General features: G+C 43.0%; 1 protein-coding gene across 3 annotated transcripts in view; it reads right to left on the bottom strand.

Moving 5' to 3' along the window:
- Positions 1–3,190: 3,190 nt before the first annotated feature.
- UROC1 (urocanate hydratase 1) overlaps positions 3,191–12,721 on the bottom strand; it is a 35,847-nt gene continuing 26,316 nt past the window's right edge. For all 3 annotated transcript variants that reach the window (XM_005420265.2, XM_031056378.1, XM_031056379.1), the window contains exons 17-20: positions 12,291–12,390; positions 9,195–9,276; positions 3,990–4,089; positions 3,191–3,407 (exon numbers count right to left, since the gene is read on the bottom strand). In XM_005420265.2, coding sequence (XP_005420322.1) covers positions 3,267–3,407; positions 3,990–4,089; positions 9,195–9,276; positions 12,291–12,390 — 423 coding nt within the window. In that variant the 3' untranslated portion in view covers positions 3,191–3,266. The remainder of the gene's footprint in view (positions 3,408–3,989; positions 4,090–9,194; positions 9,277–12,290; positions 12,391–12,721) is intronic.

Here is a 12,721-nt window from a genome sequence, read left to right as displayed (position 1 = left end):
AGCGGAAACGCGGAGCGCGGAACCGCGGAGCGGGCGGCGCCGGGGAAACCCGGAGAGCGGAGCCGCGGACGGGACGGAGCGGGGCTGCCCCGGGGCAGGGCTGGCCGGGGGGGGGACACAGCGGGAGAGGCTCTGCGACATCCAGCTGGCACCGCTGGCGTCACCGCAGGGACTGGGGAGTGTGCCCGTGTCCCTGCTAACGGCCAGGGAGAGTCCCTGAATTAAGGGGACCCTCAATGTATAAAAGTTCTTCCTCGTGTGGAGGTGGAACACCTCGTGTTCTAGTTCATGGCCATTGCTCCTCATCGTGTTGCTGGGCACCACTGAAAAGACTCTGGCACCATCCTGTTGACAGCTAACTTGAGATATATATATGTGTATGGATTCATGAGATCTCCTCTCTCTAGAATTAACAAGCTCTGCTCCCCCAGTCTCTCCTCATTAGGGATGTTCAGACCTCAAATCACCTTTGTGGCCCTTCACTGAGCCTTCTCCACCAGCTCCATGTCTTTCTCGTACTGAGGAGCCCAGAACTGGACACAGCATCCCAGATGTGGTCTCACAAGGGGTAGGATTGTGTGTGCTGAGGGTGCAGCCTGGCTCAGAGAGCTGAGAGAGGGAAATTCTTCAGCAAAACACCCTGCACACCATGAGTGGAAATATGGAAACAGCGCTATGGGCCAACCCCAGGCAATGCAGAATCACTGTTCAAGCATAACCATGGCACAGCATCACCCAAGAGAAAATAGCACCAAAAAAAAAAGGAAAAAAATCCTACAAATTCAGCTAATGCACATATATTTTTTTTTAATTTTTTCTCGGGCAAAGCTTTCGCCTTAAGAATGTTCAGCTGCCTTATGGCTCTCCAACACTTAAGGAAAATGTAAAATCCTGTATTTGCTATTTACCAGTTCCCTGCTGCTGTGGGACTGTCGGGCAGTCCCAGCAGATGGTGCTGTGATCCTTCTCCTGCTCAGATTATTCCTCCTTTCTGAGCATCGAACCTCCTGCAGCCAGGGTGTGAACTGGGACCTGGCACACTCAGCTCCAGGGAAGCTGCAGCTGTGGGTACACCCAGAACTCCACTGGGTGTAGGTCTTCTCTGTCCTTGGTGGCCCCAGACATCCCAATCTCCCTCTGGAGGTCTCTGCAGTCCCTTCCTTCATGTTCCTATGAAGAGATAGGTCTGCACCCGAGTTTATTGCTTCACACAAAGGTGCATCCCTGGCTGAAGGATGTAAAGCCTGTCAGCAAGCTCTTGCCTCCATCTGCAACCATGCAGTTGGTCAGGAGAAGTGTCTGCATTTTAGCGAAGTTAAGGTGCTGAGATTCATAGGAAGGGTGGTTCAGCCTGGCAAGGTTGAGAATTCCGTGCACTGCAGAAATTCACTGATTGCACATCCCCTGCCCAAATCAGATCCAATGCAATGCCTGCAGATAGATGGATTTACAACTCCTCTCCCTGTACTGGCTTTGTCCAGCAGTGAGGTCAGCTACCTAAAAATGACATCAGCACCCCCACACAGCAACAGCCTATTCACAGTCTCAGCTTCTCTGCACACAAGTAGAGGACAGATAAATGAGGCTCAGCAGGGCTCAGAAAGGGAACTTTGCCCTGGGGTTGTTTATGGTTTCTGTTTCCCTGCTATTTCATCCCTGACAGCAACAGGTTAATGTTTCCCTGTGCCCTCCCAAAGGTATTATAAACCCCAGCCAGTTCACATTTGTTAAGTGCTGTAGATTTGCAGTTAAAAGACTGAAGTAGATTTAAACATCTACATACAACTACACACCACATCACTGAAATAAACTCCAGTGAATAGTCATACATAAGACCAACTGCTCACCAGTTCACTGCCTTTCTGTGACCCATTTTGCCTTAACTCATGCTACCTCATTAGTAGATTTCATAATCTGAATTTCAGCTGGTAGCTGTTTATAGCACTCATCCCTATGGGTTCTGTGTGTCCCTACAGGCAGCCCAGTTATAAACTCCCAGGGAGACATTAATCATGGCTATACTGGTAAGGGTATGTCCTCTGGGCAATAAGGCTACTAGGACAAAAATAAAGTTCCTTTTGTGCCTGGAATGTAAAGATGAACATGTTGGCAGGTACCTCAGTACTGAATAATACAAAGGTGAAGAATTTGTGATAAATATTTCTTCAACATCTCATCTATGGGGCATTTGCAACTCAGAATTAAGATGAGCCTATGGAACAGCTCTACAGTCCTTGGTGCAAGCAAAGCCAGTGTATTTTCTGGTTGTTCCTCTTGACAAAGAAGAACCAGCAGTGGTTTTGGGCTATGAAGATTAGAGTGGTTACACACAACACCAATACCCTAACTTTGGACCTAGTCCACTGTGATTATTAATAAGGTAATGCATAACATATGTCAAAGCAAAGGCTGTCAAGTCTGCCTGACAACTGCTCCCATCTCAATCATATGGACTGGCAATGTGGGCAGGTTTTTTCCATAATGTAAAGCAATTCCTACCAACTGCAGATTGCACCTCACAGAAGGCTCAGTTTCAAGCAGATGCCAGACTCTCGCTGTTCATCTGGAGAGAGACACAGTACGTGAACAGAGCGAAGAACTCGTGATTCAGAATAAACTCTTCCCTTTCTTAGCAGCAGAGGCAGTGCAGAGCTGCAGAGTGCTCACCTGTGGGTACCGTGGGCTCCAGCAGGGCTGGAGTTTCACAGTCCTGAGTCTGCAGCTCATCACATCCCCTCTGCAGCAGCACAGGCAGGTTTGTGTGTGTAACACCCCTTTCCATTCCAAGAGGTGATGGACACAGTGCCAGGAGGTCGAGGGACATTCCAGAGCAAGTGCACAGGGGAAGGGACTGCTGCCACTGTGTTTGTGTCAGAATGAAGCCCGTGTGCTGTGCAAGGACCATGCTTAGCATGAGACAGGACTGCTAAGAATTACTTTTGTGCATTCATTAATTTATATATTATGAGGAATAAGTGACTGTTTGGTTGTTGAGGAATTTTTTCCCATTTAATTTTCAGGGAAAAAATTCCCATTCCTTTCCCATCATGAACAGTTATTGCAAACATTGTTCCAAATATGTTGGTGAAAAGACTATTCCTGGTGGACCTGTCACAAACAGATTTGTCCCATTAATAAGTTAGAGAGGAAAAAAAGAACTCACATGGAACAGACAGTTGCAAGGCTTTTATCATTTGGCCAGAGAGCAAAATCAAGGAATCAACATCAAATATATCTGGAGGAGCAACACTGCGCTTGGAGTACCACTAATCCTTCACGGCTTGCTCCAGGATGTTCTCATCCAGCACCTGGTGAGGGAGAGTCACCCTCAGGGTGCCATTTTCCTTCATGGCTTGGCAGATGGTTTCATAAGCAAAGGCATTGCCCGACCAGCAGCGCCTGGCGACCTGTCAGACAGCAGAACGGAGGGTGCAAAAATCAGACATTCCTCTTGCCCCATGATTGTGCAAAAACTGGCACCCAACTCGTGACAATAAATCTTTCAACCCTCTGCCAGTTTTTAATTTCCCTTCTGGTTTTGCAAGTAATTTTTGTAATACTTCATTTTTATGAGTAGTATTTGGGTAAACGTGGTACTTTTCCATGCATAACATTGGACAGATAAACACTGGCAGAGCCAGGTACCTTGTAAACTTACAAAATTCCCTCAGCAAAAATAATTGTGCACTCCATCCCAGCTCTGTAAAACTAGCACTACCTTTGGATAACAGTATCATTTAAGCAGTCAATGCTTTTGTAGTAGGATAAATATTTTAAAAAGAAAATGTCACTTCAATGCATTTTCAACTATGAAATCAAAGAGCTAAATTCTCTGCTAGCATGTAAGGATGAAATTCTACAACAGCCAGAGAAATCATAAACCCCTTTTCCATCAGCAAAACTCTGTATTTTGATCTATGTACAAGCAAGAGTCCCCAAATTAAAAAAAAAAATTAATATTAAAGTTTACATAAATGAGTTTTGCTTACTCCATTGGAAACATCCCAGCTGAGCATCATCTTAGCTCGTTCTTCAGCTTCCTTGGAGCCATCCAAAACCAGGCCAAATCCTCCATTGATCACTTCACCCCTAAAAAAAATGTAAGAGAATCAATCAAAATTCAAACCAATACCATAAAATTTACAGGATTTGTTCAGTTGTTCTGCAAGAAGAGGGATGAGAATACAGAAATTATTCTGAATAAGAGACTATCAGTGATGTTTTATACTTATGATAAAAAAAAAAGGAGTGTTTAGCAGGAGCAGGCCTAATTTCCTGACCTGCAGCAAACCTAGTCCACCTTTCTTGTAATGCCCAGCTGGGAGTCAGAACCTGCTCCAAGCAGGGATACCAAAAATTAAGCTTGCTCTTTATGTCCTGAGTCCTGCACTGTGCACTGGCTGTAAAAACAGGTGGAGAAACGTTAACAGATCTGATGGGCCAGAGATTTACCTGTCTCAGGGTGTTTTTAAAGGTTCAGCTCCTCATGTTTGCTGCACTACATCTAGCCAGGATCGTGAGGGGGACAGTGTGCTTATAGCAGCAGGCAGATGGATCTATTTATATTCTCTTGGGACAAATGACAGAGCATAAGCGTTTTATTAAAAAAGTGTTAACCACCACTTAATGCACATCTGCCTCAATCATTTCCAAAACCATCATTCATTTTGTATGAGATACAGAGATGTTTAAAGACATTCAGTGCCAACTTTTCAGGAAGCAGACTTATTGGCAGGAGAAGAACAGAAATATGTTAAAATGAACAGATTATTCTTGGGAGAAATAACAGTCTGGTTTTAAAGGACAAGGAAAACACGTAGAGCAAAACATCTTGTCTGACTTCAGAATCTGGCCTGCTCAGCTCCCATTCCATGGCATATGGTGAATAGTGGTGGATGCAGCTGGGAGATTAATCTTGCTGTAAATCTGTGAGCGTTCTGGCATTGGAGCTCAGCATCAGCAATACCTGATGGGCAGGGCATATCATACAGCAGTACACAGTGTGAGACACTAATGGAAATCCCTCGAGGCAGGATTCTGTTCTCTGAGTTTTATAGTTAATATAAGTTTACAAAATTTACATAGAACAACATCAGACATGCCCATTAATCAGATAGGAGTTGAGAATCTTCCAGTCAAGGAAGGAATTGTTTCTTAATGTGTATTTTCTAGCAGTAACTTGAGCTTCTGAGGAAATAGGGAATTGAGACTAAACTAGAGCCTCACAAACCTGAGATCTACTTCCTGAAACTAGAGCTCACATTTTCTCAGTTTCAGTGGAATGTTGTTACTCATGTGATGTTAATTGCAGTTCTACTACTACTCACATACAGTACCTGTGTGTTAAGTAGGACCCAATCACAGAGCTCAGCAAGGAACTCAGGGCTCCAGATCTCACCATCATCACATCAAATTCATTCTCTGAATTTCCTCCACTTTTCCATTATCAGATGTGTCACTATTACAAATGCATTTTCTGTGAAAGGCAGAGTTGTCTTGAAAGTGACAGTTCTCACAGCAGAACATCACTGAATGAATTAGGTTTTTTAACTGGAAAGTTTGAAACAAAGTCATATTTTCAATTGAGATGTTTGAATATTGTAAGTTCTGACTCTTCAAAATAAAATTATTCTTTTTGATTGACACTGTCAACTCTTTTCAGCCTGAAATTTAATTCCCAGGATCTTTTTACTGTGTGAAGTCTTTCACTAGTTCTGCTCTTAGTCTCATCTGGGTATGAATACAAACAGCCAAACATTTGTATTTCTTGCAAATTCTACTTTTTGAATAGCCCATGTTGTTACTGTCCTCTCCAAAAGAGGAGACCAGACTGGATGATAATAAATGTAATTGTGGCAGGGCCAGTTAGCCCACCATACTCTGCTGCTCCTGTGTACAGAGGCCAAAGAACAGAGCACTGCTCTTCACTGTCAGAGTCCAAAGCCACAGAAACCTCTGGAGCAATGTTTTATAAGGATATTCCATATAGGAAGGTGGTGTTCCTTCAGTGGCAAAAATTCCCTCTGTCCACAGAACCCCAAAGAACATCCTTTGAAGCTTAGGCATGAACAAGGAGCATCTGATCTACTTGCACTTTAAAAATTTAAATTTTTAAATTTACCTTTAAAAAGGTAAATTTAAAGCCTTTCCATCAATTTCCATGGAGTTACTCCAGTGTAAATCAGAATCACTCACCAGGATCTGTTCTACTACCTGAAACCACTCCTACATTAAATGCCAATGTTTGTTATGATGGATTTTCTAGAAAAACTTCTCTCTGCCTTCATTAGCATTGGGTCACATTTTCAGGTAATTAAAGAAACATGTGGCATTTTGACCTAAGCTACCTCCTATAATTTCCAGATGTCTCCTCCTAAGATGATCAAAGAAAACAAGGCCTCTCTCACAATCAAGATGTCACACTGTTGACAGTGCAGATGGATTCTTAAATTGCTTCTTGCCTTTTTGTTACTATAGGTTATCCAGGCTCTGTGCTAATAAACATTCTGCTGCAAACAAACAGGCAGCAAAAAATGAATAACAATCATTTGCTGTAATTATAGTCAAGACTATGTTAATCTTAAATCTCTCCCAGAGTACATGTGATGCAGATTCCAGCTAAATAAATATTAATCCTGCCTTTCTTGTTTGTCCCACAAGGCTGTAACAGAAAATAAAGCATGTAAAAGGCACTTGTGCAGTCTCAAAGGGAGGACACAGCAGATCTGGCAGCAGTTCCAGGCAAGCCCAGCCTCTGCAGGAAGGACTGGCAGCTAAGCGCAGTGCAATTACCCATTTCTGAATTCTCAGGGCAGAACCTTGCCAATGACAGCTGGATTTCACTCTAATCACATGTATTTTTCTTTATAAATATATGTAAACTTTCACTTTCACATTTCCAAATCAGCTGATGGCAAAAGGAGTTTATCAAAGACATGGAGATTTCTTTATGGCAAAGTCAGGTGGATTTATAGTGCTCCAGAGAAAAAGCAAAACAAGGTCAAAAACTTAAAGCATCTCTCTTTTCCAGGCAAGTAAAGTAAATTTGTATGGCTGGGGTTTGTTTTTCTTCTCTTGCCACCTTTAAATTACTCCTGTGTCTCCTCAGAAGGCAAAGGGGTGCAGCCCTTTCACCCGCCAGGTGGTGCCACCTGAGTTAAGCCAAGCAGAGCCACCTGCCTGGCCTGGCTTTGGGGCTCTCCAGGCCAGGGCACTTAGTGACACAACGTGGTCACCACAGCTGAGCCTCAGCGTGGTGGCTCGTGGAGTCTCTGCAGACACACACCTGATTTCCAGGCCCTGCGTTCTGCGCTGAGGCACAGCAATTTAATCACTGAGGGCTGTGCTGCTCCAAGAACAAGGCAAGCAGATACTGTTCTGCAGGCACAAGCCCCCAGACAGCCATAGGAAACAACAAAAAGGAGAACCAAACCCTGTTTTTCTAGAGATATTTTGATTTCATTGAATAGCCACACACTAATTTTCTGATGCTTTATGTAAATTACAGCATAAATCTGCTCTGCCTTGGGGCAAAGTTTCTTTTAATGATGTAACTCCCGTTACAGAACAACTAAAACAGTAACTAAAACAGTAAACTGAAATTGCAATGTGGTCAGGGCCAGTTTTCTAGAGCTAAGGGCAGTCTCACCATTCAGCCAAGCTGTCTTTGAATGGCAGAGAGGGCTAAAAGTGTCATGGAAGGACTGGCCTTAGAGAGATCAGAAAGGAACAGGATCACTTGTATCCTTTGAATTAAGCATCTTCAATGCACAGAACATTTGTGGCATAAGCAATTATTTTAGCAATTATAATAAAAATATCCCAAGTACTTGGCACAACATGTTGCAAAAAGTGATTTGCTTTGCTTGTATTTCATAAGCAGATATTTTAAAAGGTTAAACTCAGCTGAGGAAATTAAGACAGAACTTGTCTACTGCTACCTCTGGAGCCTCAGACTGAGATGACCAGAGTAGGGAGACATTCTGGTATGTGTTTTCCATTCAGAATTATGGAAATTGTGAATGAAATAATGGCTGTGAGTCCTTATCACTGAATCAGCAAAGGCAAATCTTCACTCCATGTGCTTAGGTCCTCAGAAAGTTTTCTTTTCCCACTGTTCAGTTTTGCTCTCTTGAACCCTTCTATGCAGTATTTATGTCATAGAAATCAAAGGAATTAAGAGTGCAGCAAGGGAGTTCTTCAACTGACCTGAAGGGATATTTTCTAGATTCAGCTCCTCCAGATGAATAACAATTAATTATCATAAAATGTTTCTGAGGACAACATCTGCTACAAGTTCTTTGGCTTGCTGTTTTGGCATATTCCAGCACTGTTAGAAACAGGGAACTATGAGGGTTCACCACAGTATTTAACAGAAGGTTGTGCTTCTTTTGACTGCTGACACCACCAGATGAAGACATGACTGTAAAATGGGAGAGGCTTGGCTTGGAATATGCTGGAAAGTACAAACCAGAACTAAAGACTGCAGTGTGGCCAGGCTTTCCCACTTCCTGCAGCTCTGCCAACCCAGGTAGCCTTTCAGTGGCAGATGGAGATTAGTTTCCATCTCCATATGGAATATTTCTTTCACTCTACTTTTCAGTCTAGGCAATTGTCTTAGTTCTGCATGTCAAGTGAAGGAGATGTTTAGTTCAGTCCCTATTTAGCTGTGGTCTTTAATGCTACTGGGCACAAGCAGGGAGAGAAAATCTGGGGGTTTGCTGGCACCTGAGCTGGTTTGTCTCAATAACTCCTCATGCACTTCAGCACAGGAGCATTTCTATTGGGGTCCTAAGGTCACAGGTTTAAATACTGCTTGAGAGGAGGCCTGAACACAATCAATCCACTGACACTCTGGCTGTGCATGTGTGAAGACAATGGTGGAAAAAAAGACCACAGCAGACTGTCCTTGTTCATCAAATTAAGTTCTTCAAACTGTGCTGTGGCCAGTGTTCAAAACACTTTTCCGGGACATATGAGCATTAATTAGAAAAAGAGTCATACAACACCATACTTTGTTTTATAATTTGTCCTTTCAGTCCTTGATGCCAAGCCCATCCTTCCCACCATCACAACAGAGTTCACCTCTGGTACTACACATCTTCTCAGCAGTTCTGTCTCTCCTCCCCACACACACACACAGCAGTAGGAGCAGGATTCAGAGCCCAGCTTTAGGAACACAAACAAGCTCTCACCAGCCAACGCCACCCCCGTTGTGCAGCGCGACCCAGGTGGCTCCTCTGAACGCGTCTCCCACGAAGTTCTGCACTGCCATGTCTGGGAGGAGAGCAAAGGGGTTACTGCTCATGGGCCATGCTCATTTTTGTGCTGTGCTCTCCCTCCTCCCACCAACACCTCCACTGGGGCTGTGGGAAGGCAGGGTTGGAGGCAGGTTTTACTCACAGCTTCTCTCACAGATGCACACTTATTGTATTTGCGGGAGCCCTCGTGGCGGGAAGGAATGATGAACCTGACCCTGTGTTCTCAGAAGGCTAATTTATTATTTTATGATACTATATTATATTAAAGATTACTAAACTAAACTATGCTAAAGAATACAGAAAGGTTACTTACAGAATGCTAAAAAGATAATAATGAAAGCTCATGACTCTCTCCAGAGTCCTGACACAGCTTGGCCCTGCTTGGCCATTGAGTCAAAACAACTCACACCAGAAACCCAATGAAACAATCACCTGTGGGTAAACAATCTCCAGACACATTCCAAAGGAGCAAAACACAGGAGAAGCAAATGAGATAATCATTGTTTTCCTTTCTCTCTGAGGCTTCTCAGCTTCCCAGGAGAAAAATCCTGGGCAAAGGGATTTTTCAGAAAATGTGAATGTGACACGCACTGAACATCTCAGTCCTGGGAGGAACAGGCAAGAGAGATTTGTCTCCCACTCTGCCCTGACTTTGGAGGGAACAATTTTACACTGTGAGTTATGAGGGTGCTGGTAATTCCTGCATTTGTGCTCCCTCACAGGCAGCTGAAGGAGCTGCCACTCTTCAGCTCTGAGATGCTTCAGGCTCTAGAGAAATACAATGCACTCCCCTTTGGGGTACCTTGTCATGGGAGAACAGGCTGGACACATCCATGTGTGTGGATTCAAAATGAGTGGGACACCTGGAACACTGCACACCTTGCAGTTCTCACTAGTCTGAAATATTTCCAGATTGGAGTGCAGAGTTACTTCAGCCCTGTGCAGAAAGGCAGCCTAAAGCTAAGGAGTTGCATTTTGGGGACACAGTTGGGATGAAAATTATATCCATCCCAATTCTCTGAACATGTCGAAATTTTACCCTGGACAGGAACTGCTGAAACTCCTAAGAAGGTTATAAGAGTAAAATTTACTGAAAACATCCAGAGTTAATTCAGAAAAGATTCAATACATAATTTGCCATATTTTTAACAGGAAAAAAAAAAGGAGAAAAACAATGATATCCCCAGCAGCCACATCTGCAGACCCACAGTTATGGGCCTGATGGAAAAATGAGTTCACTTGAGTGCTAATCTATGTTAAACCCTTTCAAAAGCTCCATTATGGCATCTTTTATCTGACATTATGTCACTTTAAGAATGCAATTATCATAATTACAGTGCTGTCGAGATTGAATGGGAGAGATCTGAATCACCATCTTCTATAATGTACAGATAAGAGTGGAGCTTGGACAAGGAGTGAACTAACAATGCAATAACTTGCTGCTCCTTGGCTTTGATAAAGGTCACTGGCTGCAAATGTCTGTGCTGAAATACACTTTGCAGAGCAGCAATGACCCCTCAGGCTGAGGTACTTTAAAACAAAATGAGACAAATATTCTGGAAATGTCCTGTGTGTTAAAGAGGAGTAAATTTCACCTGAACCAGGTCAGAAGTTGTGTTAGAACAACAGGATAGATGGGAGAGAGGAAGACTATGATGTTCTTTTATTGCCTCCAGAGGCTCATCTGGTAAAACAGATTTAGGCTGGGTTCTAAAGACCAGTGATATCAGTGGCCAACAGGCTTTAGATAAGCCCTTGAAGAAGGCAAATGGATCACATAAATCACAAAATGCAAAGAAAATCACAAAGCATGATAAGCAATGGGGTTTAGCAAGCCTTGCTTCTATTGCCGTCTTCTGAGGGCATTGCCTGATGATTACTTCTGTTACTAAGATGGAGACATTACTTTGAATTTCTGTTCTTTGTGCAGCTGCACCATTTTCTCTCTGCTTGTCAGAAACAAACATTATTCAAGGCATCTATTTGCTCTATTAGAACTAGCCAACATGCTCTAAAAGTGTTGAAGTGGCACTGATGGACACAATTAAAAGCCTCATTTCACCAGGAAATCCAGTTAACAGGGAACTACTCTCCTTGAAATTGAGCCATAATTTGGTTCTATTATGAATTCCCATAATGGAAGTAATTCAATATGCTCAACTTCCTCTATCATAATTTCTCCTTTTACAGCAGCAGATCCTCCAATCTCACACCTCTTTGTGATTGTCAGCTCATGACATAGAGAAACACCACAGGGCTAAAGCTATTACCCAAATTTCCACTTTACAGATGGAAAATTGAGGAAGATTTAGGATTAAAAAGTGCTTAGTGCTTTATCCATTTTTTTAGGTCTCCAACCTGATATTTCTTGAGTTTCTTTCTCTAAAAGATGGCTTCACAAACTGAAAAGCAGAGTCTGGTTAGCTCAGGTCATTTGTGCAGATTTAAAGGCTCCTTTTGTAGAGCAAATCTACATTTGCCCACAGTCACACTTTAAGTGAGCAGCAAGGCCTGGCTTTTATTCTTATGCCTTTACTATCAATATTTCCTCATGACCAGAAAAGTTCCTTTCAGAAACTCCAGACTGAGTCCTCAGGCAGTGGAATGAAAACAGCTGTGAGCCTCTTTGCTTTCAGCAAATTATTATTATAGACCTGATTTTGAGCTTGTGGATTCCAAGGAAATCAGGCTGTAATCAGATCACCCGTTTGAAATAGTGAGATTCCAAATTCAAATCAAGCAGAAGATACAATCCTCTGAGACTGCTCTCCATTTGCATTCAGATACATCTGGTGCATTTTCATGGAATTTCCAGCAGTGTTCAGGACCTCTCCTATGTAACCAGCTCCACATTCGTGTCTGTATTGTTAAAATCCCACAAAGCTTCTCGGGAAATCTGATTAATTGGGATTAAAGGGTGTTTTTTAAACAAAAACATTTTAAAAATGTCGCATTAAAAAAAAGGCTATTTCTGTTTTAAAGCCATTTCCTTGCTGGCCTAGGCAGACATACCTCAGCTGTTCCACTGACCTGCACAAAAGGCTGATCCATCATAAATGTTGGATGTTTCCCTGAAAGGGCTGTCAGTCCCACTCACATCGTGGTGGTCTCTGCTGAGGACCACTGGAGCCTGGAAAAAGCCAAGGACAAGACAGTGGAAATCCTTCAGACTGACACTGCTACTGAGGACCATTATCTGCTCAATTCACTTCTGTCTTAAGTCTTAATATTTGGGGCCCTGCTAAGGAGTTACAGTCCCTGCTTTGTGCTCTCTGCAAATCACAGAATGATATATTGTGCTTGTAGGTGCCCAAACAGAAAATTAGACAGTCTCATCATGAAACACAATTTCAGAGAGTTTCTAAACTCACCTCTCTCCTGTGACAGAGCAAAATAGTGGTGGCAGGCAGAGAGGACTGAGCTCTAACACAAACTGGTCCCATGTAAATGACAAACACTTC

This window comes from Geospiza fortis, unplaced genomic scaffold (assembly GCF_000277835.1).
Source record: "Geospiza fortis unplaced genomic scaffold, GeoFor_1.0 scaffold70, whole genome shotgun sequence".
Taxonomy (NCBI): domain Eukaryota; kingdom Metazoa; phylum Chordata; class Aves; order Passeriformes; family Thraupidae; genus Geospiza; species Geospiza fortis.
This window is presented reverse-complemented; position numbering and strand designations above follow the sequence as displayed.